We start from the raw sequence: 27,030 nt of genomic DNA on the forward strand, positions 1-27,030 counted from the left end.
TGCTGCGCGATGTCCAAGCAGCGTTGTTTATCATTACCGCATGTGTGAAAATTCTCCCTCCCCATCACCCCTTCCCTCCCTCCCAGCCCCGCGATTTTCACCCCCTTTCCTATGCTCAGACGTTCTGAAATGTAACATCCGTCGGTTGTTGTGTTAGCCGGTTTGCAACGACGGAGTTAGGAGAGGGTGTCGAAAAGGCGCGAAACGGACATGTGCTCCACGGAATTTGGTACCCGAGTGATTTCGATAAGCACGATCCGTGACCGCTGCCGGAGATTCGCGGCGAAAGATCCAATTCGCGGGTTCTGAATTACAAGTGTTTGCTTTACACTTCGTTCTGCGTCGTAAAGCGATACTCTTCACCGACGATGCATTCGTCGTTTACCACTGTTCCCGGTCTGCGGCCTCGAGGTGTCTCGACGTATGAATGATAACGTGACGTGCTATGAATTTGAAGGGAAAAGTGGGGATGAAAATATTCCGTTTGGTTTCCAGTGACAAATTTTAATGTGCTTATGGGAGTAAAATGCCACGTAATGGAGAGACGTTGAACGATTGACAGTTTCTTCTACAAGATTGCATTCTTGACTCACGTCGATGCGAATACAAAGCGAATCGCGAAATTGTCACGCCTGTTTTCATTCGTCCTTAGATTAGACAGAGAGTCGCAGGAACGGGTTGATAAACAAATGAAGAAGAATTGCTAATATTAACGAGAGACTAATTTTATACACTTAAGAGCACAGCGGGTTATTGCCGCGTCATTTGTAAGCATGAAGAAACTTCCGTATCTTAACTTGAGAATCGCGTGTTCTTAACGAAATCTCGAAAGTTCCAAGATGCTTGAACCCGCTTTCGTTCGTCACTGATATTTATTTGGCCTTGCACCGAAAGTTAAGCTTATTGCGAACCTTCGTTTCAACGCGCCTTTCATTTCTCTTCCTCAAGCCACAAAGGAAAAGGTCGCTACATTCGTTGATATTTAAACCGCTTCTGGAACTTGAAAAAAATTTCGTCACGTCAGCTTGCGATTCAAGAGGAAAGCTTATTCCACGTGAAAGTAATAATTTATTTTTATCCGCTCGTCCTGAATCGACTCGAGACTTTGATGTAGATTGGACAAAGATGATGTTAGATCTCAAAGTTGACTATCTGCAGCTGTGAAACGTTATTCAGAGCTGCTTTCAAGCTTCCTTTTGCAGTTGTAACATGTGTTGCTGTAATTGCGAACTCTTTACACGGTGATTCTTGGATGTTCCGGTTACTCTGCAATAAACCGTAATGAGTATAACCAGCCACGCAAACTTTGGATACTTTGGAAACTTTCGTTCAATGTAGTCCGACTAATTCACGTGATCTAATATTATCGTGGTTGAATGCTCGGTAATCCAGTAAAAAGAATAAAATTGGAAGTGATCAGATGATGTCAACGTGACAGAGGCCAGGCATATAAACTTGGTATAAATACTCGAGTCAGAATGTCATCAAGGATGGAGATGCAAATGATGAACGAGGTTCAGGAGTCCTCGAAGTGCGTCAAGGTACTCTACATGATATGGAAGTTCTTCGCGTGTGTCTTTAGTCACGTGACGCTAATCAGCCTTGTCGTGGCTTACTGCCTCCTCGGAGGCTTGGCGTTCCAGGCTTTGGAAGCACCGAATGAAATAAAGGTAAGCCTTGCGAATGTCCGTGGGTTTCTTTCATCCCCCCAGGGATTCAGCTGGTCGGTAAGACTGATCAACATGGCGAGAATTTCCGAAGTTCTCCAGCAGCCCCGGAGATTCTTGTACTGCCAGTAGCTGTTTATGACGTAAACACCTGCTTCACTCGCTACGAAATCGATCAGCTGAATCTGCAAGCAAACGTCACGGCCTAAGTCGTGGCGAGCTTTTTCGTGTTTTCCTTTACGTCAAATATGTATTCGTGACGCGATCGAATCTGGAAGAAGTCCAGCTGAGAAAACGCGTCAGGTGACGATCGAGCCGTTAACTCTAATCCATCTCTTATAGTCGCTTCTGGCAAGACCGAGTCGAGATGAAAAATTGACAGTAATCTAGGGCGGGCCCCAGCTTATGGAAATTTATGATACTTTCAAATTTTCAATATCAACAAGCCGTGCGATTTATAATCTTAATTTTGCTTTAGCCCGTCGAACGTTATATCTTACATCGCTGTTTAAGATAATGACTCACGCACAAGTATTTTGAGTATAACTTGTACCTAATCATCATATTGCCCACGGTAATATTTCAGGCTCACATTATATTTTCACAACTATGTAGAACACATTATTCTACACATATTCGCACAATGCACGTATTATTTGCTCCTTACGGTGACAGAGCTGCCAAATTTCAACATCAATGAGCAAAATTGACGACACGATCATCTCGATAACACTTATGTAGAAATTTTTATCTTATCGCGGATTTCCTACAACAAGGTTAGGGAGAGCATAAGTCTGCTGCGGACGAACGTGACGGGTGAATTGTGGAAAATGACACTCGAATGCAACGTCCTGGATCAGGAAAATTGGACGAGGGAAGCCAGGGGTCAATTAGAGGTGGGTCTCAACACAAGGTGAAATTAGGTACCTACAATTACAGATTTATCATGCCTAATGACGCTAATTATTCCGTAGACGTTTGAGAAGGACTTACTGCAAAAGATGGAACGTGAAGGGTGGGATGGTTCCGAGCCGGAAGCAGAACTGCAGTGGACTTTCCCCGGCGCTCTCTTCTACTCAATTATCGTTATTACCACCATCGGTGAGTGTCTCTTCTCCTTTAATTCACTACAATAATTCGACGTTGTAGCGTCCCAGAGTTCAAAGGATTCGATTATCAATATCTTATGCATTTCGCAGCACCGCATCGAATAATCGAATGGTTGAAGAGTATAAAGTATATCTGATTTACAGTTTCGAGACTCGTTACCTGTAAATATTTGCGATAAGCAGTACTGGGAAGCGAAACGGTGATTCCTTTCCTTCGGGTTCGCGTAATATAAAACATTTTACGGTATATTAATGTAAAAAAAAGTTATATTTCATTATTACAGCAATAAGTTATAGTAGTAAATATTGATAGGTTTACTAGGGAAGAATAAAACACATAATTAATGCACGATAACGATTCAGACAGGGTCGATATACAATATACATATAGGTATGTATATACTTTGGTATGTTAAGACACGCGGTCGAAAGGGAGCTCCCACGTGTTGAGTAAAATCGTATAAATTGGTGAAACAGCATTGGATCGGGACGACGCTGAGAGGTGGAAAGGTATTGCGACGGGGCGCGAATAACAATTATCCACGAGTTACGAGAAATTCCGACAAGATCGTTTCTCTGACGAACCATGATAATAATAATAATATTGGCTTTTCAATCGCGAGTGAGTGAACCTGGACCTCAGCCGAAGTCCGTGGGACTCTTCGGCGAGGATTTATTAATTGTCCTTGCTCGTTTCACCGTCAGTGCTGGGACTTGTTGGCACGTCGTTGGCGGTTTTATCGTTTTTACTCTTCGATTTCCCAGCCAACCTTCCGTAGTCGTCAAAGTCGTAGGGCCTGGGCCTGTTGTATGGGTTTTGCCAGTTGAAGTAGGGGTTGTTGTTGCCCGCGTAGCCGGGGGCATAGGGCCCCCGATAAGGCCTGTCGTAGTAGCCGTCCGGCCCGTTTCCATAATTATTATAGGGCCTGTTGTAGTTGTTGTAGGGCCTGTCGTAGCCGCCGTTTTGATACTGTCCGTAATAATCGCCGTCGTAATCGCCCCCGTAATTGTTCCCGTTTTCATAGTACTCGGGGGGAATCGCGTTGAAGGGTCTGAACGGCAGGTTGCCCTGAGGAAGTAAATTTTGTAACAAGTAAGTCGAATTTTCTGCATCCCACTTTGCGAATACGGTTCACTAGCGCACAGATTTCAATTTGTTTTCCAATTATACAATTTCCCTCTTGACGTTATCCTGTGACATAATCCCGAGGTTCGCGTTACCGCGTACTGTAATTACGACATTCCAACCCGATTGAAATTAGCAATTACGTGAAACCTAGCTCTTCGCCTTTAACGGTAATGGATTATTAGTAAGAATTGCAGCTGCGGCTTCGTGGTATCGAAGCCTTGTCGATACCGCGGTTACGATATCAAAATTGTCTGTGCCTAGGTGGTTCAATTTCCGCAGATTCTCTCTCATCTTGATAATTAGGTGTCCAAATTTTCATAACGACATTTGTCGATCTACGGATGAACCTCTCGCAACGTGTGAAAGCATTTAATTTATAGTAAGTCAAGTAAGAAATCTTGAAAGTCGGGGGTAAAAGGTATAACAGTAATCGTTAGAATTAATCAGGAATACAGAAATCCCTGGCGAAAAGGGAACACAGAACGTTAATTGTCAGTCACGAATCTTATTTTTATTGGAATACGGTGGATCCTCCGCAAAGTACTCAAATGCAGCAGTATATGTTAGATGCGGGGGCAGCGGCGTTATCAACAGAGCAGATAAGGTAGAAGGCTGTTGCAGTATCAGTTAGTCAGACAGAGTTCTGGGATCGATATCGTAGGGTGAAACGGGTCTGCTCACCGGATATTGCGGCCTGTTGGGGTAGTTTCCGTTGAACTGCTGATACCCGTTCCCGGTACCGCCGTACTTCCGGCTGCTGAAGCAGCAGTATTGTTTTCCTCTGGAGCAGGAGCCCTGTAATACCGTTCGTCGTGAGCCAAAGAGGTTTGGCGATTCTCGCGCAATCGATAACCGGTTCGAAACCGGGCTTAGCGAGGAAAAGGTGAAAGATAAGGGATGATCATTGGCACTCACAAATTTCACGCCGGGGCAGTTGAACCCACGGCTGCACTTGCAGGTGTCGAATTCCTGGTACCGAGGGTCGTTTCTTATCCACGACGGGACTGGACCAGACAGTATCGGGTCCACGTTTACACCCGGCACAACCGGCCCGGAATTGTGGTCGAATCCATCACCGCCAGGCCTGAACGGTCTGTTGTTGCCCGGTCTAAAAAGAAGGTCCGAAAAAAGCTCTATCAGAAAGCGTTGAGCCCTGAAATTAGCGTTATAGGAACTTGACGTACGCGCTAAGGGGTGCTTTGAGGCAGGTGCTTCCATTCCGACCTTCCACCCCTTTTATCTCTGGCTAAGAATAAAGGAGCTGCTTGGTCCGAGGATGAACCTCCTAAAATCCGAGCACCGATTTGAGTAACGAAAACGTTCGTATTTGGCAAGTACGCTTCACGCAATCAAAGGGGTGCAAGGTACTCGAAACGGTGAAAATACGCACTCTATATTAATTTCCTAACAGAAATGGTCCGGATGATCGTCGAGTGCAGGTGAATCGAAATAATATCGTCGATTCAACGGTTCGAATTACCTGCCAATAATTCCACTCGGTCCATCCGGTCCGACGAGAACTTGGTTACCATCTCCGGGTCTGATAGGCCTGCTGTTCGGTCCATACGGTCCTGGATATTGGGGTCTAAATTGATTCTGCGACGCGAACCCGCCGTCGGAATTATCCGGGTACTCGTGTACGTTGTATCTGTATATTTAACAGAATTGCCGAAGCATTATTGCTTACCCCTTTATATGATAGCACGGGGTGTTTTCGGCCGAAATTCACCTCTCCTCGATTATTACAAGGGGTTAACCATTATCGGGGTAAGGTGCGGCACGCATGGGGAAAAGGCGTATTTGAAGTAACGGGGTCCAGACAGGAGTAGTTTAACTTAATTCAGTCACACGGCCACTTGGCGTTACTCGAAAATTCATTTGATACGACTTTGTAAATCAAGTAAAATCGTTCAAAGTCAGTATTATAGATATTGACGTTCGAAGTGATTTTCATTCAACGAAATGACTCGAAACGAACAACTAGGCTCGATTTCAGAATGGTAAACCCTTTGAAAAGCTTTATTCAACTTTGTTGATTACACGAACCCATTTTTCCGACAATATTACGCGAGGATAATGCGGCGCACACACATTCTCGTTCAAAGGATATTCGCGCTGCCGGTACGTATTCCGTTATGTATAAAATCCAAACCGTGTTTGATTTTCGTTCAAGCTTTGCCTCGAGAGCAAACGTAATCCCGTCTTCAATAAGGTGTTTGGGTGAAAAGCAAATTTATCCGGAAGTATAGGTGGAGTGGGCGGGTTGCGGGGAGGGCAAGGGCGAGGACGGGGAGACAATTCCAGGGAGCGGGAGACACCCTTCAAAGTTTAAACGCCGTGAGAAATTGCATTTCAATTTTCCGAGCCACTTTATTCTTGGCACTCGGCAGAGCCCGGCCCGTTTCCTGTCTAATCGACGCTTTGACGCCTTCGACGCTCCGCGTCGCGCGCGCTTTTTCTTCGATTCCTCGTGTAACTAAATTTCCTCAAATCACAGCGTTGCGTTCGCGTTCTTCCTCGAACTGCCTTGCTTGTCTTGTCTGTCTTTGCCTCGGCAACCGAATCTCCTCCCGTTGATCGATAAGCGGGTTTCGGCTACAGGGGGTTTCATCTTCGAGGAGGCTTCGCCCGTCTATTACTATATACGAATCGGGTATTGGTTCGCTTTGCCCCGGGAGAATAAAGGGTGACGGAGACTAAATAGAGATAAGGTGGCCGTCTTATACCTATCCGACTCGGGATGACGGGAGGAAGGGTGGAAACGGGGGGGAGAATAGCCAACTAACGAAGTAAGAATAGCTTTGGTATCGTAGCTTCGGGCTGATAAGACGGTTGTGCTCACCTGATATTTCTATTATCGCCGGCTCTTGCCTTTTCTTCGTCGCCCCAGATCCACTTGCTGTCTTCGGCCGCAGCGGCGACCGTCAGTATCAAGATCAAAAGCTTCATTTTCTCTGGAAGAACGAAAATACCGACGTCAACAAACGGATACCTTGTTCAATTCCCACCCCTCGTCATTGGGGTGAAAGTCTCGGGCCTCTTTTCATCGTAAAATTCATACGAATTTTCCGCGTTCGGTGGAGCGTATAAATATCATCCTTGGAAATCTCACCTTCGTCGTTCAGAATATCCTTACATGAGCTTTATTCTCGGTAAATATGTTTAGCGTTTTGTTAATTACAAGCGTGTGCCGAGATGGCTGATTCTTTTTCATCTCGGTTTGTTTGTTCAGATTTTTCGCGAAAATATTTCACGCTTCCGTCATCCCGCAAATTAAATTATTCTTTCTTTGCCACATTACTTAGAATACATTTCTTTTTGTGCGCCAACCTGATGATTATTTGCGAAGAAATATTTGAGCGAAGAAGGCTGGACGCTTTTTGTTTTCCACCTTTCATTCATCCACTCCAAAGATATCGCGAGATACAAACGGGCATTTGTTACTTTGTCTGCGCAACAGTGTTGCGACAATTCCGGTTCATCGGATGCAGCGAGCGTTTAATCTCGACGAACGATCAAATTTTCAGGGTTTGAAAAGGAACAAAACCCTTTCAGTTTCTTTTCCTCAAATCCGCGGGAATGAGTTTATCTTACCTTCGTTTCGGCAAGCCCCTCTCAAGTTTTGTCGCGTATTATCCTGGCATCTTATGGAAATAAAGAAAACGACACATTTGGCCTTCGGACTTGATTTGAAACGCCGCAACATCGAGTTATGTGATTTTAAACTCGATTCTGCCCGCGACTTTGATCCATCAACGATTTCATCGCGGCAGATATAGCCGAGCAGCAAGTACTTCAGGCTGCTGATAGGATGGGAAAGTTTTGTAATCTAACTTGAAGTAATAAGGTATACGCGGTAGATCCAATCGTTGCCACCTACCTATTATTTTTCTCTTTCCCTTCTTCACGCGTTCCTGATTACAACAACATCCTGCAACGCTTTTATTGCATAAACGTTGGCAAAATTGTAATGGAATTTTCATTCACAAGGCTTGGCGTGGATGTGATTCAATTTCAATTATCAAAAATATTGCGAATTTGCAACTTTACGTGTGTATGAAGTTTGCGGAAAATGTATGACACGCAACAGAACCATATTCATACAAATTGGTCTCTGCGAAAAAAAAGCTCCAAGAGAACTTTAATCCACTTAGTTCGCCTCACGTTTTAAAACACCGTGCATTAATCAATTCACCTGCTGCATGGCAGCTTTCGAGAATTGATGTAAATCAATAACTCCACGCACAACTGTGTCTCGTATATTTTTACAGCCTGTTCAGATGATCGGCGGTTTCGATCGATGCGATGGAGTAAATTGGAATACATACCGGCGGCATTTATTCGCGGAAATAATTCGTCAAACGAGTAACCAAACCGACGTTTATTGTGGGATGCAAATGTCCGTTACTCGGCAATGAAATTGTATTACACGATGTTGCAGGTATACGAGGATTCGATGTCACAATAATTATGAACCAATGTGTTACGGTTAAAATCACTCGACAGCTACGAATCGGTTAATTTGTGGGTGTAAAAAAAAAAAAAAAAAGTGTCAAGTCAATTACAGTCCTTGGCCAATTTTTTTAATTCTTCTTTTCTACCACGCTTCCATTCTTGGCATGAAATCGTAATTACCCGAAATCTTATATTGAAATTCTCCCGTTGATCGAAGTCCTTTCTTCGCTGTTTCAAACGATCGGTCAGACAGATGGTAATAGAGGTTCATATTGACACACGTATCGCTTACTTAGTTCGCAACAAACGGAACGTCGCTTTGACAAACTGAAACGGGGAGATGGAATCGATACCGTCTCTATTCCATCCGAAGAGAAACCCGATTACTCGTGACCCCTTCGCGGCGACGAAGATCTATATTTCTGCCTTTATCGCTGACGTTCGCGAATTGAACGGCGAACGGTAACCGTGGATGAAGAGATAGGAGAACGGGACGCGTAGACAAGAGAAGAAAATTCAATAGATATGGAGTCTTCTCTCGCCTCGACAGAACCTAGGACGATACATACATTTCGCACGAAGCCGTGACGCTTTCGCCTTAAGACTTTCACAAGGACCATTTTCGCTTATTTCATTTTTCGGATTCTTACTAAATAGTTACAGCGGAGCTGATAAGCCTTCGTCTGTCTGCCTAATGCCCTAATCCATACTACGAATACGAGATATAATTATGTGACGCAGAGTTTGTACACGCAGGTAACACTGCAGCCGACTGTCACGAACTTTGTTAAACCCTTTTATGGGCCATAGAAATCCGGTGCGTCGTTGGGCACAGCTTTCAGACGACTCGGGAAACGGCTAATTATCATGATCTTCCAATTCGGGATGTATCCTAAAATCCCTCTAACCCCGAAATCCTCGAATCTTTGATGGAACGCGAATGGGTTTGTCTCAGATCGTGAAACTCTCCTCTGAGCTTGAATCTTGTTCGTGAAATCGACTAATTGACTTTCGTTTATTGAAACTAGAAACGATTGAAATTTGAGTCTCTTTGCTCGTTTAACCCGATGGTCCTGGCAATCCTATTGCTTCCTAGCGACAAAGCGTCGACGTTCCGCTGATCGCTGATTCTGGAAGGATATTTCGATGACTGCGCTGGAATTCTCCAATTACTCCGTAGTTCGATGGCACAGTCTGAGGGGAATAAGAATAATCAACGAGACTAATACAATATGTCAGACGCAGAGGCGAGTAGCCGCGGGTGAATCGGACAGTATTAGCGGAAAATGAGAGAACGGGGTTTCTCAACGCGTAATTCCGTATATAGTTTGGTTTCAACTCTTTTTCATCCTCTATTTTTCGACTCGTGCTCCGGAGCATCGGCTTCTCGTCGGATGAATAGAAGAACGGCACCGAGATCAGCAGGCTTTTCAGATCAGGTTCTTCTTTTTTGCGTTCGCAAGAATTCGATCAAAAGTTGGTTCCGAGTTTACAATGCACCTGAGTCAAAGTTCAGTTGAAACTAAAGTCTTGAGGCCGTTGACCGGTCCTTTCAAATTTTATATTGCAATTACCTAACGGTATTGCGTAATATCGGAGAGGTGGGCGTGTTTGAAAAGTTCACACAGAAACGAAAGATTCCGACGTTGATTAATTTCCGTGGAGATTTCATCGATTAGAAAATGCATAATTTAGCATAACATTAATTAGGATACCGCGTTACGTTACATGGCCTCGGGTCTGAGACGGTGATGAAATTAAATACCCTGTCCTTCGAGGTTCTCGATCTCCGACACGAATCGAACTTCCCATGACTAGATAAAATAACATTGTTATGGAACTTTTCAGCGGAACGGCTGCGTCTACGTGGGCAGTAATTTTTTCACTCTAGGTTCAGATTTTTTTGGCGATGAAATCGCTGACCTTCAAATGGCCTGTGGTTTTTAGACCATCTACAGGAGAAATTAAAAGCACCCTTGAAACACGCGTCTGCGAATCAAGTTTCACGTGTAGGCATACACGATACGTTGGTTGCGCTGAAAGGGACAAGACAAGGGTTGCGATTCATCGAGCCGTAATATAACTCGCGCTGTTTTCACGCACAACTTGCCGGTGTATATTCGTAAACGGTTTTCGATTTCATCCCGTTAAACCCGCGGCATTGAATATGGCAAAACGAATGGCCGGGGGCGTTACTGGACCCCCGTCGACGCCGTTTAAAATAGTTCAATTTTACCCAGACTGCGTCGTTTGCGGCTCTATTAGGCGCGTCGCGACGCTCGGCGTCTCCTCGACGATCCGCAATCTGACGGAGCTGCCGGTTCTCGTCGCCAGATACAGCCAACGACGACGCAATAATTATTACTTCCAGCTCAAACCTAATCTAGACTCTTGCTCTGCACACTCTCCAGAGACTCGACAGCCTTTCTACTCAGATAGATAAGCCTTTCGCAATAATTCCCAGGCCTGGGGATTCCAGATATAGAAAACCCCCCACGTGTGGGACAATAAACGTATCCTGAACGCTCGCTTTTATCTTTGTGAACTGCCGGCAACGCGAATGAATTTTTTAGGTCAAAGTTTGCGAGTGATTCTTTTTTGACGAAGTAAACGAGGGTGTTAAAAATTTTGCTCCAATTCTCGTTTTTTCTTTTCCGTGAAAAACGAAAAAAGTCGCGTTCATTGGATAACAAATTTGAAAAGTATTCAAATTTCTGGTATCCGCGACAAAGCAGTTGAACTTCTGCCTCAAGAATTCACAAATCGCGTCTCGAATAAGCAAGACAAATAGTTGATCCGTGCAAATTCTACAAGGTTCGTCAATCGGATTACCATAATTTTAAATGGATGGTCAAGGCCACGAGTGAAATCATAATATTTTGCATAACGTCGCGAGATCCTTGGAGAATAATCTGTGCCTAGAAGTTGGGTCTGTGATTGCAATGCGCGATTATTTTGCGCTAAACTTATCTTTCATTTCACGTGTGAATCTGAGACACCGACCGATTAACATTGGCCTCTTTTTTCGCGAGGGATCGTGATCCGCGATAATAAAAATTCGGGTATCTCGTCACGCGAAATGATTCGAAACATCTCTACTGCGATTCCGAAATGTAACGGATCGGCGTACGCTTTTCACACGCTGTTGTGAACCGACTGCAGCCAGGAAGGCAGAATACGTAGGCAATGACGCCTTGGCCCAGTTATCCGGCGTTGACAGGTTGACGAAATGAAAGAGAGCGAGAGTGGCGGATAAAACCGCTCCCAATTGATCCTGGTGAAGGTGTGTCGAATGGGAATAAAGAATATGAATAGAGATAAAAAAAATTAATGAAAACACGTTAGAAAATTATTGGGATTTGAAACAGTCAATATTTGTACGCATGTTGTAACAGATCTACAGGCTCGTTGCAAAAAATAATAATTTGAACAACCATGTGAATGCATGACAGTAAATATACTTTTCATTTAATCAAAAGTTGTTTAAAATTGAAGCATCAATGAATTTTATTTCTGGTTTTATTTTTTCTACTACAAGATGGATTTAGTTGAATAACACGAAGCGGAATTTACAGTTCATGAATTCCACGTTGAATTTGGCATGATTGATGAATGACTTGAGTAATTTAGGCGCAGATTATCGGTAAAAAATTTCTTAAACGTCGAAGATGCGAGTTGCAAAACTTTTGAATATGCTGCGATAATTATTTCCGCGTAAGAAATAAAATTCACTCGATTTCTCCGCAAAGTCAACGTCTCCGACGATAATTAGTGATGATTGACGAAATCAGCAAGCTACATTCGTGAGATTTTATTATTAAAGACTCGTGTATTCCATCTTTACTGTTAGGAGCTGAAAAATGGTCGGCCGCAAACGTAGCAGATACGTAATAGGACAAGTATAACCCGACTCGGTACTCAGAATTCATAATTTGTTATCTCGGATTAACTAAGTTGGCTGGATTAATTAGCGAGCGTGAAACTTAAACACTTGCGGTTGGGCGTGGCGTGAGAAGCGAAGCTATTTTGTTTCTTGGGGCTAGTTGTACAAATGAGACGATGTTTCGCAAACCAAGCTAATAAGTGAAGTTCTGATTCGCTGCGGCTTTTGCCGGAGGTTGTTTATTGCGTTTTGAACTCCTTCTTCGAACCCCCTGACAGTAAAAAACGACTAATTAAACCTATCGATTCGACGCAGCATCTATAAGACGACATTTTTCAACTCATTCAGCAGAGCAAGGTATCAATTTGTCCTCTCGCATGGATGAAATATCACCGATCTCGACGCGTCCCGCCTCGCTCAATATGGACCTTTGATACAGTCTCGATTCATGGAACAAAAGAGAATCATTCCACCCTCTGCCCTTAGTGAAATTTTTCACATCAACGAAGAAATAACGACGGGGTGGGTTTTCAGCTCGAAAGAAATCGTCATAGCCATTTGTATTCAATGGGAACCGAATGGTAAAGCAATGAAGACATTCTCGTCGTATTTATTACCACTTTATCAACACAAAAGGCGTTGAGGTAAAGGCAGAGTGGATATAGAGAAACGCTAATGGAAAATAATACCGTTGCAACAGCGATTCAATCGAGCATTGAAAGCACTACGTTAAACGATTCGAGCTAACGTTCTTTCCGCAAAATACCGCTGTAAAAAATGGCCTCTGTTTAAAAAATGCGAGACTTATTACTCGACTTGTTTTTTTGGTGACGTTCGCCGTCGATGAACATATTTTATACATTTTGGAATCGTATAAATCGGTGAAAAATTTCATTCCATTAAGAGTACAATGTCAAGTTACGCAGCCATTTCAGACACTTCGATGGAAAATCTGCACGTTCACTATCACTGTGAAGATATTCTGACAGGCGTAGGTAGGACAGCCGTAAAATAATCTGGAAACGGTAGAGCAACTGTTACGGAATTTGGGCAATGCTGCACGACTCACCGCACTATTGCGAAACACCTATGAAGCACGGTGTTACGTTGATTGCGACTGGCCGAAAGCGAGAGTGGCACAGTCCCTTTATACGTCCCTCCGAAACAATCTCTGCATCGCCTCAATTGCCGCCCATACCCGCTATTCGACGGGTTGAATCCTGAACCCCCGCTAGGGGGAATTCCTGAGGCCGCCGAGACTCGTCGCGGGTTTTTCCCGGCAGAATCGAAGGCGTCTTTCTTATCCCGATGCTTATCCGATAACAGATTAGTCCGATTTCATTGTTTCGTTACATTTTCTCGAATGGATTTTGGTAATCGAAGCGGACCATCACCTCGAGTCGGTATCAAATCGCGTCAAGTTTCAGTCATTCCTGTCACTCGATACCGAATAACCAAATAATACGATCCAAATTCGAGAATTGGTGGCCTCGAATTGCAGTATCGCGTTGGAACGGGACGTAAAAAGGATCGATGCGATTCCTGAACACAATGCAATCTTAACGACCCGCTTTTTTGCACCAATCCAGATATTTGATCGTGGTTCGAGGGTCAATAATCAGCAGCTGGTTCGAGAGAGAGAAAAATTAGGTATTTCGTAGCGCGGATCTGTACGCTGGGTTTTAGCTCGCGTTGAGCAGAGTTGAATAGGGCCGACAGCGTGGATTGAACCAGTGAAATATCGACTCTTTCCCCTGGTCGTAGGGAGGTGTTTCCATTCCTAAACCAACAATGAGGATCCCGGATAATTCTTGGATAAGTGATAATTGGCGTATAAAAAACGTCCGAGAATCTAGTCAACGGAAATGATGAGCGTTCCAAGCCGCTCTTCGAGTTCTCCTTTCGGGTCGAATGGATCGTTTGGCAGTTAAAAAAAACCGCGACAAGTGGGTAGCAAAAGCCGATAACACCTCGCCAACCGGCCATGTATTTTGACCCAATTAATCGTTGGGTAACCTTCGCTCTCGCCTTCGACTACCTCCGCAGATTTAAACGACGGTGTAAGAATATATTTGCGGAGCGGTAGAAACTGAACCGATCTTGTCGAGAACGCGAAACATTCGCCGACGCAGATTCGGAACTTGTGAGCTGCGTTCACCGGGTTTCGGGATGTTCGGTACTTAATCGACAGTTGTATCCAGACCCTGAAGCTTGTCGACAAAATTTATCTTCGGACTCGCGTACCCGTCGTAATGAAACTGTCCGGGCGGTCGGAATTGCACAATTCAGGTACGCGGTTTGATCGGTTTTGTTTGTCACTTTCCTGGTCATTGCCGCTACGCACACCCTTCATCCGGTCCTTTTGTTTGAGTCAAGCACTTTGCTACCCGGCTCTGCTCGGTGCATTTCACTCGTTGCATTGTCATTCAAATCCTCGATACCTATTCTAGCGCCATTTTTCGTCTTCCGTTCTACTCTGCCTCCGATTAGACACGTTCGATTGCAACATAGCGCCTGATCGCAGCATCCAGTTCACTCTATACCGTAATTATACGGCCCACACGTTGCTACTCTCGAATCAACAAATTGCGCAATAAGGTTTGAACGGAGACCCTTGCCTTTCTTCGTGACGCAATTTCGGGCACGCGATTAATTTCGGTTGAGTTGCGCGACGTTTGTCGACGAGACAAACCGAGGATTTTCAGTATACGATTCGGAAATTTAAATCTCAATAGTAGACATGAAGTTTCTATCTTTTTTGCTGATTCTTGTATCGCCGTTTCATCGAATTCTTTCCCTTCCGCATCCAGAGGGAAAGGAGTAGAATATTCTTCGTCGAGCAGGACGTGATCTTGGCGAAGTTGTCAGAACCGATTAAGGCGGAGTGAAGAAGTCGAAGCAGGTCGGGAAAAAAAACAAAAAATTCATGCCGGTACATTTGGGAGCGTGGATTTGAATGGGAAATTTGCACCTCAAGAAACAAGGTTCAAAGGTACTCCTGGAGGCGTTCCGTGCCGTTTGAAGTTTGGCCGTAAGAGGCGAATCGCAAAGGGCCTGCAGGGAGGCGTAACTTCGCGGGGAGATATGAAAATTTCAAACGTTTCGTTGCAGACTTTACGATCGAGTCGGGGAGTTCATACTGACGTGGATACGGTCACGCCGTAAAGAGAGGGTTTCAGACTTCGAAACTGTGCCGTTACAGCCCTGCCACGCCGTTGTTGGGTGTATCCTTTATATCACCGGCAACAAAAGGGCCTCGGCGAGCCGATTTTCCACATTCGAGTGATGAATTTCGGCCTCGATTCTGCAGCGCGGTGCGGAGATGACGAGGACTGATAGTATATCATTTACAGCCAGCGCGTTTACTGCAGGCATTGTTTCATAATGAAATTTTTAATGAAAGGCTCATGCTGCCAGACCTTATACTGCACGGGATGTCCTTTGTTGTACCATTCTCTACGCTCTGCTGCATACTCGTCAACCCGTGTACTGCAGCTATGTACCGCGGCTGGATTCTATGACCGAATGATTTTTTTCCACACTTTTTTTTACCCGTTAAACATTTACAAAGAATTATGCGCCGCACGAATCTCATAATTCATCCAACCTTACAAGGTCGTCTGATTCGGTGTATAACTATTTCACTCCCCGAGTTTTTGTCATTCGTTGCAGGTAAAATAATAATAAGTTTATGCCCGAACGAAGAATTACACACGCGTGTCAGTTGTCGAGAATATATAATGTCGACAGATTTCACGGTTTTTCCCCATTCGTGTAACCGTGATATTAATAACACACTGCAGAGAAACTCGTCGTTCTTCGTATACAGGAAAAAATGTTTAATTCTAAGTCGATTTTTAAAATAAAGGTGACAAAAAGGAGAAACAAGTAAAGAACAGTAATTTTTGGGCGGGATTCCCGGCGCGTCTGACTCTCCTAATGCAGCGGTTAATTCCTGCTTCGAAACGACCTCAAATTATCGACAGGACAACGACCGGAGGTGAAAAGTTTAACGGCGCGTTCCCACAGGATCGACTCGGGGTGAAATTTCATTAGTACCTACGACTTGGCCACGCTGAACGCGGTGCATATTTTGTCACGTGGAGATATTTCGTTGGGAATAATTTGGGTTAATTAGGTCAGCACTTTGCCCCTCTGCACACACTTCGCGGCCCATTATTTTCCCCACAAGTTATATCTGCCCCCCGGTATCCTCGCTTGGTTCCCTTCGACATCGGTCCGCGCAGGTCGGTTACACCTGACCCCGAACGAATCGAGTCAAACCGAGTGAATTATTTACGGTATTCAGCGTAGCTAGCCGGCTTTAGGCCGCAACTTGCTGTTTCAATAGACCCTACAAAGCTCTTTCAAACCCGGCCACATTTCCACTGGTCCAAGGTTCCGATACCTCTGTAATTGAACTACGAGCACGTAATATTACAGAAAGCGCAAACTCGACCCGAATAAGCTTTGCCAAGTACACAAACATGCGGCGCACTGCCCATCTCTAATTGGAAGAAAACAAACGAATTAAGTATCGTTTGATTATTTATTCCCTCATTCTGTTTCATGTTGTAACCGACTCAGCCTATGATGTTTTCCTTTTTCTAACCGATAGGCATAGTCCATATTCGATACGCGGTTTGAAATCGGAGATGTTTTATGTATGCCATAAATAACAAACGCACATACGCACATATATATATATATATATATAGTATAAAATTTACAAGTATATATGTCGCGGTCCTCGAGTGTCGGATGGCTGAGGGGAAACCATGGTAATGACATCTTGAAGGGGCCATTACTTCACAGTTTTTGGGTGCGAATTATTCTCTTCTGCAGAATGGTAAGGCGTATTTTAAAATCAATAAATAATGCAAGAAGAGAATTAGGTTTGTAAATCAATCCTTATAAAATGGGCGAGGCTTGAGAAGCGGCTACTTTTTCTAGCTCATACCGTTGAGTCCTCTCATAACCGCATTAAACAGTTTTTCATCACTTTTATCTCGTGGGCTTTGTGCCTTACGAGAGGAAAAAAACCAGTCTCAAGACCAATTTTTTCGTCATGGCTGTACATAATATTATTAATAACAACAACAACAACAATAATAATAATAAATAATAATAATAATAATAATAAAAAGTACAGCGACGCGCGGAATGTGAAAAGCCTTCCCGTCTCTCCGTGGAAAACCGGCGTCGTGGATGAACGGTCGAGTTAATTAAAAGTAAGTTTTGTCTCGTAACAGCCGGAGGCTTGAGACTACCCGCCAGCATCTTTTTTTCATCCCTCGTGGTCCCATTCTCTCTCTTATATCAACGGAAGCACGCCTTCCGGCGAAATAATTCAGCGAGGTAAGGAGTGTAGAAGGTGGCTCCTCCGGTCGGGCCAGACGTGACTTGATTATCCTTATAGTTATTGTCCCACTCTTGAGCGAGCTTGCGATGAATGGAGTCAAATCCCCTGAGAACGGTAATCAATTATTAACCAGCCGTGCTGAACGTCGAGGATAACTGTGCCAAACGTCGTATGAACAATTTTGCAGGCACGTTCTGGTCCGGCCGTTCGATTGCCGGACCGAATCCGGGTACATATCCGAGGATCGATACGCCGGCATTTCAGTAGTCAATTCTGCCGCATGTCGAGCCTTTCATCTCAACGTTCAATCGTCAGTGAAACGTTCTTGTTTCTGATCACTAGTTCATCTGCTTTTGCTACTAGATGGAACGAAATAACGACGAGACAAGTCTGCTTCGATCGATTCCTCAGGTGTTAAAAAATTGGTCAATGGTCTCCCGTGATCCTCGACGTCATATAGATTGTAAGTTGCGTTCACCGGGTTGCAAATTGGTCTTACAGCAGAGAGCGATTAAAAGGACTCCATTCTTCGCAGGATATTCTTGAATCTTCAATTCCTCCGATCACGTAATTCGTAGAAAGAGAAAGATGGTTCATCCGTGTATTACCCAGGTGTTTTGGACCGAAATTTGACCTTTCTTAATGGTGAATTCCTACGGTTCGAAACAACGAGGGAACAGCCTGGAAGGTGCCTGCAAGCGTAGGCGAGATGACGTCGTAATTACTCGCATGCATAACTGGTAAGACACTCGAGGACGTTGGATCCGAACGGAAGGTTGCTACCTACACGCATGAAGCGCCACCTACTACCAGGTGATAATTTTCCTGAGGATGCTGCCGTCCGCAACACCCTCACTCATCCCGGTTACGTATATTCTATTAAATACAGTGGTTATAGCACGCCGCGGTATCACATTCAGGACTATTCCACCTATACCAACATAGGTACGCGTGTGCCTTGTTCATATGATATTTCACTTTATCGCATCTTGGATAGTTTCCGCGTAAACTTCGTGCTTGTTCCCGACCATGCCTACTACCCAGTTCCCATAGTTTCCAGTTTCCAGTTTCCAGTTTCTACTTCCTTCAGTGATTTAGACGGTCCGAGTTTCCCGAAATGTACACACGAGTTTCTCATTTTAGCTCAACGAACGCATCGTTGTATTTTATGTCATGTACAACGTACGTAAGGTTATATTCATCGAACGGAAAACTGTTCCGGCGGGCGGAATACGTTCATGAAAATTTGAGGACCTTTAAATTCCCTTCACTTGCCATCGTCGATGAAAAAGAAAAAGATTTCCTCACAAACACGGGGATATTCTTTATTCACGGATGAATTCCGTCGAGTCAAGAGAACACGGGGTATACGTTTACATTTTTTTTTTAAACATTTACCCGATCGACTCGAGTGAATAACGAACGAATATTCTACATCGCGTACTTCTTGCACGACACACGTTAATGAGCTTAATGCGGTAAAGCGACCAGAAAGGCTCGTTATATTTTGAATCCACAGCTTGCAGGTTACATGGTGAGGATATGTACATATAATATATATATTGTAACGTGTTCCGAGAGGTATTACGAGATCTGGTTTAGCGATGCGACGTTATGTTGATAAAATGTTTGCGTCTACGTGGATTACCCAAAAACATTCAAGTATCTCATATGTTTTTCAAATAGCATAGTGCAGATTATGCGTGCAGACGCTGTGAGGTATTATCAGAATTTGGGGCCTACGAATTTCTTAATTAGTAATACAGCGTAAATTTGAAGCAATCTTCACTCCGGGCTGCAGCTTTAAGGTAGAAGAATTATGCTGTAAAACAGAGAACGGAATTTCAACGAAAATGCGACTAAATAATCGATGCAAAACAGACGCTGAATGGAATTCTGGAGTGAAGAGTATTGCCGTCTTCATTATAAATATGTCTATTCACACTTCAGTTGTGCAGAAATTAACAAATTCCAGCTGTTGAGTAAAGCTTAACCATTCAACATCTTTCCTAAAATCAGCATAACTGTGGAATAAAAATAAACACTCGACACGATTTCATTTCGTTGCGAAAGTTTTAAAACACAACAAAGCGGCATTTGCATAGACGAATAATTTTGAGTAACCATATGTGCGAAAATAATTAGGAAGACTTGCATCTACCGAATAATTTACGTCCGTTCGGTACGATCCGTGAAAACGATTAAGGTAATTTACCACCCAGTGGCTTATAGCGCTGGCCAAACAATCGCAAAATCAGCGATCTTTTCCAAAAACTGTATTTTGGCAATACTTGTGCCTACACGTGGCCTCGAGCAGCGTGCGAAGAGTCGAATTTTCGGCAGGAGCACTAAAATTAATCGCGTTGTTGGCATTGGCATTAGGATGCGCACTTTCACCGTACGTCCATTCCGCGGATGATCCGCCTTGACCGACTCATCGGCAAGGTTGGATAAATATGCTAATTTCTTTAGCAGTCAGCTGTTTCCTCGTTCGATTCGAATTCACTTGAAGGGCAAGTGATTCGTCGCCGAGATAACCGATCGAGGGATGAATTTTTCACTTTTCTTATTGTTAATTGGAGGTGTCATTTGATTGCGAGACGATATCTATATGAAAACCACTGTCGATAAGAAATGACTGAACAGCGAATTCAATACACATTCATCGTCATGTTTCTCAAGTTGAGGTTTATGTCAGGTGCAAATGTGCAGGCTGTCAATTCTAGCAATCCTTGATAAAGTCCCGGCGTTCCGTTCAAGGGTCATTCACCTGATGTTTATCACGCCCGTGTCGCAAGATATTATGCAACTGGGTTTTCTCGAGTTGAAAAATTTCCAATCGTTGAAAAGATATTCACGCATGATACTCGTCAGCGAGTGCAGAGACGTTGCGCAATACATTTATATTTCTCCGCAAAATTGCGCAAGGATTTAAATTATAATTCGTCAAGGTTCAATCGGTGTTAGAAATCGTTTTCTTGATAGAAATTGAAACGAATTTTCATAAATATTTACTCGCGGCACGAGTTGCGAAATAAACTAAAAGGAAATTAAATAAGGAAAAAAGAAAAACAACTTTTGTGCTTTGAATTTCATTGAAAGTGATAAAAATATCTCATTCCTCGTCTCAGATGGAGCTTTTATCCATCTTGGCCTTGTTGAATTAAAATTACTGAGATACGCCTCGAGCACGAGGTTCTAAAACTCGGTACACTCGAAATAAAGGTCAACTTGAACAAGAAGTTATTGCTGCTACAGAAACCCTGCACCCGTGTCTGGGTGGGAATGTTATTAAAAATGGTTAACAACAGCGAATAAAGAAAGCAGAAACATGTTTAGCGCACACCGAAGGGAGGCATCGCTAATGAATAATGAGGTCTGATCTCCGTCTGGAGGCAAAAAATTCGCTATGAAAATATTAAAAAGACTGAACCAGCGGACGGCGCACCTGAATTGAGAGTAAAAGTGCGGCGTTTTGATCCGGCGTATCGTGATATTGCGTAAGGAATCGTTTGCTCCGCATATGTTATGCCAAACTCGGTAAGTCGAACCGTGCCAAGGCTTGCCGTGGGCGATCCACGTGCATGCGTGCATCGTGTGGCGGGCCTTGGATTGCTCGGTAATAACGCGGTCGAATACCATGTGTTATGAAAATGAATCAGGACTTGGGGTACCAGCGATCTAAAAAAATATCTCCTTCTTCCAGGATACGGACACATCGCGCCTAGAACGGCGTTTGGAAAAGTTGTGACAATTTTTTACGCCATTCTTGGAATACCTTTGATGCTTCTCTGCTTGTCGAGCATCGGCGACGTCATGGCGTCCAGTTTTAGGTACGTAAAGTCGAGTTATTTTCTTGCTTTCTTCAATCATCCAAAGATCTAAGGCCTTGTTCGAAAAGTCGGAGCTTCGGCTTGATTTATGAACGATGTTAATTCCGGATGAACTCGATGTTATTGCTCGCTAATAGGTCACCGCAGTCGGCTTAACACTGGCTGCATTGAGGCAGTTGCTAATAAATTAAATATTGTACAACGGATTAGACGAGATTTATCGCGCGATATTAATTCGACGTTTATGCGGTATTCCCGGTAATAATATGTTATAAACAAACCGACGGGGATTGTGGTTTTAATCACGGTTATGGGATGGGATTTTTTCAGAAACGATTATACACAATTCGGATGCAAATCTACGCACGTATTTATGTTCGAGCTCAGGCTTTTCGGGTGAATACGCGGTCATTGTTTCTTTCGGAGGTTCGCGTAAGCTGCGCAATCTCGAAAATTCTTACGGTCTTGAATGAAGAATGCCCCGGTAGATATTGAAGGTCGTGATTAATCGTCGGTCATTATGTCGAGTTTCCCAACCATTGGACAAACCACTTCGTATCCATTTTCGTAATTCCAGCGGGAAACATTCAACGACCCGTAGACATGCGGTCGAAACGCAAATTGCTCTTTCTATATGTATATACATATGTACACCGGCTTTGCGTTCACACGCGATTTGACTGCAGAAAATTCTCGCGTTGTAACGCTTCTGTTCGTTTGTACGTTTGGATTTTACTCAGTTTTATTTTTTCTCAACAAATTTTAACGCAAGATACAAATTCTTTCAGGTTTTTATACTGGAAAATTTGCTGCTACGTCTGCACTAAGCCTCCACGAAGACGTCGAGGTCGCAACGCCAGAGGCACCATTCGACAACCAGGGTAAGGGGATTGAAGTGGCTCTTCTATCAGCGACGGGAAATCGTCGACATGAATTTTGTGTACCGTCCCAGATCTCGAGAGACGTGAAAGATGCATTTTACATTCCCTTACTACAAAGTACTCGTAGAGAGACTCGAGACTCGTACAGTCGTTCGGTAATTTTTAGTAGTGGAATATCGGTGCTGATCACTGCAATAACATCCTCTGTACCCGCACACCTGAAGCTTGACTTTCAGAGCGACTTCCCTTCGAGTGAAACCCTCGTTCCACGCACAACTTCCTCGACATTCTTTACATGTGTGCGGTCTATTTTTTCCCCACAAGTTATCCCCCGCTTCGCCCGAGCATGAAATTAAAAACGTTGATACGAACCGGCGTCTTTCTCGACGCAGAGCCCCGGGGATACCCGGTGAAACTGTGTATATTTTTTCATTTCCTGTGTAGAAGGTATTCCAACCGAACGGCGTCGTTGAGGAGGTCAGTCCGCGTCAGCCAGAGATCAGCGGATTCGGCTCTCGGTTTGTCGGAAAGTGTCGGAAGGTCGTCTTACTCGGACATGGATTACAGGTTCGTATATCTTGGACTTGCGAAAGATCGTAGAAGATGCGACGACGGGGATTTTCGTGCAAGAAAAATATATGCGGGTGGTGCGTGAAGGGAGACGGGAGTCGAGTGTGATCTCCTAGAAAAGCACTTCCCGTTCCCGTTGAATCGGGGCTCCGGGTACTCATCGATTTCCACTTTTGGTTCGAAATCCAATTGGACCGGTTACGGACAATGGGACGAGCGTATTCCCAGAAGTTGCTGAATGATCACGAATCCCGTATCCCCGGCTCGAAATCCCCAGTGTCCTGTGATAAACTTCCGGAAACTAATCCGATATTACACCCGTTAGCGATATTACATCAGGTTAGATCCGAGCCTATACCGAACGCCGCTAATCTTACCTGCCAACCTAATTGATTCCGCATGCCGTTGCGGTGCCGAATTTCTCTCCGAAACAACGAAATCCTCAATATTAAATCCTCTCTCAACAAGTTTCGGTCAAATCCTCCCTACGGCCCATATATCTCCTCTAGCCTAACTCGGGATTGACACTTGGCTTAGCACGCGGCGAACAGATTCACGTTGGGAAGAGCTTTACGATGGCTTACGTATATTCATATGAGTCGGCATATAAACTCACCTAGCAGTTGAACTCGCGAGCAAACGTAATAAAACCCCCGGCACTATCACTGCCTGACAGAATGACACGAGATATCACTTTTCTTCACTGCGCGCTTATTTCGAGTAGCGGATACTGTACACCTCATACCTACGCAACGCGGGACGTAAAGCAGAGTTTCCGCTTGTAACTTTCTTCTGGATGGAAATTCTTGTTATTAACATACAAATACGCGCTACGAGTAGACGAGCCACGTGGTTGGCATCGGTAAGAGTCTCTACTTTAAAACTTATACCCCTGATAACTCGGCTGTGAAACACATAACTGAAGAGCGTCCCTTCGTTAAGAAGCTGAAAATTCGACTGAAAACGGTGTTGAACCGTCAGGCAAGCTTAACTTGAGGATGAGACGTTACGTTTCACCCTCCAACAGCCATCAACAATAAGCGCTATTTTCGGCACTCCGTTGATGCAGGACTCGAAACTCAAGATCGAGGGCCTTCATATCCTCGAGATCACTTATTTTTAGACCAGGAATATCGCATTTTCCCCAGTAAGGATGAATACTTGATTGTCCGAGTCTGCCGTACGATTTTACGTTCGCACGGAGAGCTCTTCGATGCTTTCATATTAGTTTTCCGGCCTCGGCGATACTGCATAATACAACAATTCATGCCGGACAGGTATCACCTCGAGGGAATGGACTTGGCTACTGATTTCCCGAGTACGAGGCCCTCGACGATGTCAAGGTATTCGGACATCCCGGTATCTTCGCCCAAGGTCAAAGGTAAGCCGCCGTTCCGACGCTGGTCATGGTTTGCGTATTCAACGATCACAATCCTGTTGGTAATTTACCCCACATGAAACGAACGCGAAGCCATTTCATCGTTTCTCTTTTCGACGGGTCAGGGGGAAGACTCACAACGGGAACGGCATCGCTGGACCGAAAAGTTGCGGTGGATCCCACCGAAGCCAATCGGATGCCCGTTTATTTCAACAAGTACGCACTGGATCCCGAAGACGAGACGCAGAATGGCCAGCCCTCCAAAGGTTGGCTCCATTTCGCTTTGAGAGTAGTCGAAACCCATGCTCGGCGGGTCGTAAGAGTTCCCGGTTGAATTTGGGGGAAACTTTTTTTTTCAGTCGGTTCGAGGAAGCCGGATAATTTGAACGTCCGCGACACCGTCGATGAGGCTTCGCGAACGAACAGAGCTTGCGGTACCGGGTCCCTACCTCGAAATCATCACCTGGCTGTTGAGTCTTCGAATTTTCGACGTCAGTTTTCGCAGCCACCCCCGGAAATCCGAGAGCCACAAGCATCCATCAGCACCGATGTGGATTCGATGAAAAGAAGTATGAGAATGCGGCGAGCTCAGAGTTACTACGGTCCTGGTGAGTCCCGAGCTTTCGCCGGCTCGATAGCACGCGCCGAATTTTCACCCGCAATCATAACGAGCATATTTTTTCCATCCAGCTCGGTGTAATTAAGGTGTCAAGCGCGAAATGAGCGATGTTTGACAGCCGGCTAATGCCTATTTCTTACGCTACTCAATTATAATTGACGAGCAATATTATAATGATCTTTCTCAACTTGACGGATTGAATATTAAACGTCTCGAAGCTTTACGGAGTGATTGACTTTCCAAAGAGGATTCAGTCTGCAGGGGAACTAATTGGGTAAACTTTCCGTCTATCAAAAAGTGGATCCATACTCCCAGTCCAGCTGGTCTGTATTGCCGAACGCGACGAGAAGAAAAATACTGGTTATACAAAGTTTACGTCGAATAATAAAGACGGCTCTGCACTGTGCTTTCGCTGGCGGTGTTATTACCATTATTGTTTTTTGCCAATTTCGCCCTGATTTCCGGCGTGGGTGTGACTGGTTTCTTCATGGACGCCCTGCACGCCGTCTTGAATCGGCCGTGTTTTAATTTCAGCCGGCCGACTCTCTCGCGGACGTGAAATTTAATTAAATCCTTACAGTCCAATTGGCTATAATTGAACTTTCGAACCTTTAACGTCCTCCTGGTTTAAAGAAATTCTTATTTTCAGGTCGGCATCAGCGGCACGCTTCTCCCTCCACGCGATACATATCGTCGATTGGATACGCGGTCCACAGGCAGAATTACGTCGACGACTTTGACGTCGACTACGACTATTACACCGACGACGGTGCCCTGCAGGTTCTCAAGCCCGTCCCAATCTGGCTCTGCGTCTTTCTGGTGGTCAGCTACATTTTCGGTGGTGGTTTTCTCTTCAGTACATGGGAACAATGGGCGTTCTTCGACTCTGCCTACTTCTGCTTCATCACCCTGACCACGATCGGTGGGTGCAGCTCAATCTGGTAAAAGGTTTGGCTTATTTTCTTCTTTTTCTCACAGGTTTTGGTGACTTTGTACCGCAAGGGCTCGCAGGGAAGGGAAGCATCGCCTTGTGCTCTTTGTACCTGTTGTTCGGAATCTCCCTCTTGGCCATGAGCTTTAATTTGGTCCAGGAAGAAGTTATCAACAACGTGAAGAGCCTCGCGAAGAGTCTGGGAATCATCAAGGACGAGGAGGGTGAGGAGGACGAGGACGATTGAATCGAGATGAATGTTCGTTGAAACTAGAATTTCTAAGATCGGCACCATTTTTGTTACCACCTTTTTCCACAACTGTTCAAGACAAAGGGCTTTTCGCTTCGAAATACCCGAAAATAAGAACAGCGAAAGTTACAACTCGAACTGTAACATTTCAAAAGTCTTTACTGATCTCGGTATCGTTTGAAGATCTTTCGTTAGTATAATTTACAGTCACAGAGTTGGACGGCGATGATACAGGAAAAAACTCTGGTCAAGGTTTTTTACAAAAACCAATTTTATTATAAATACGAGAAATTCACGACGTAGACGTTGAAAGCGTGGGTGAAGCAACGTAGAGGTTCGGTGATGGCGTGGCTTGTATTACAGCTACGCTTTGGAAATCTACTATTTACGTTTGAGAGTATGCTTGAAAGTTATCGTGATATGAAAATATACCGTGGCGTATATACGCTGTGTACATTATTCCGTAGAATATCTATATCGCGTAAATTGACGCGTGGCAGAGCCTTTCTAATCATTTTGTATAATGTCTTGTTCACGTTATGTCATAATTCATTTTGTATGTTCTTATTTTATTCAGTTATACCTCGAAATTCCTATTTCCCAGATTTCTGCTTCAATCGTACAAATATGACCCGCGTCACAGTGAAATTAAATAAATAATTGTAAGGTTGATCGAGTCACAGATTTAATCTAATTGTACCCCTGACATTTTCCATCAGCTTGTACAAATTCTCGTTCGCTGAAATCGTAATTTCGATTTATTTATGGTAATTACTTTAACATCGTATTTCACGATATAACGAATCAATGTTATCTGAAAATCGAATCACGATGCGTTGTCTAATACACTTACGCAATAAAGAAGTTGCACTTGCAGCTGAACTATGAAAATTTGTTTTTCAAATAGACGTATTTCATGCCCTATACATATATCCTATAAAAAACCAACGGTATTTGTCGTAT

General features: G+C 44.1%; 2 protein-coding genes across 4 annotated transcripts; one reads left to right on the forward strand and one right to left on the reverse strand.

Annotated features, from left to right (window-relative positions):
• galene lies at nt 1-26,916 on the forward strand. Of its 2 annotated transcripts, XM_069134474.1 has the most exons (11): nt 1-1,670; nt 2,444-2,563; nt 2,642-2,768; nt 21,312-21,438; nt 22,227-22,319; nt 22,764-22,886; nt 24,167-24,270; nt 24,393-24,533; nt 24,627-24,875; nt 25,536-25,808; nt 25,865-26,916. In XM_069134474.1, the coding sequence occupies exons 1-11, from the start codon at nt 1,479-1,481 to the stop codon at nt 26,062-26,064; spliced, it is 1,749 nt and encodes a 582-aa protein (XP_068990575.1). In that variant the 5' UTR covers nt 1-1,478; the 3' UTR covers nt 26,065-26,916. The 2 variants fall into 2 exon arrangements, with proteins under 2 accessions (XP_068990575.1, XP_068990576.1); XM_069134475.1 differs by lacking the exon at nt 22,764-22,886.
• On the reverse strand, nt 3,024-13,395 carry LOC124213754 (uncharacterized). Of its 2 annotated transcripts, none has more exons than XM_046615348.2 (6): nt 13,313-13,395; nt 6,748-6,859; nt 5,386-5,553; nt 4,821-5,013; nt 4,587-4,700; nt 3,024-3,845 (listed from the first exon to the last, which is right to left on the reverse strand). In XM_046615348.2, the coding sequence occupies exons 2-6, from the start codon at nt 6,852-6,854 to the stop codon at nt 3,453-3,455; spliced, it is 975 nt and encodes a 324-aa protein (XP_046471304.1). In that variant the 5' UTR covers nt 6,855-6,859; nt 13,313-13,395; the 3' UTR covers nt 3,024-3,452. The 2 variants fall into 2 exon arrangements, with proteins under 2 accessions (XP_046471304.1, XP_046471303.1); XM_046615347.1 differs by having other exon boundaries at nt 4,821-5,058.
• Nucleotides 26,917-27,030: the final 114 nt, after the last annotated feature.

Source organism: Neodiprion pinetum, chromosome 3 (genome assembly GCF_021155775.2).
Source record: "Neodiprion pinetum isolate iyNeoPine1 chromosome 3, iyNeoPine1.2, whole genome shotgun sequence".
NCBI lineage: Eukaryota > Metazoa > Arthropoda > Insecta > Hymenoptera > Diprionidae > Neodiprion > Neodiprion pinetum.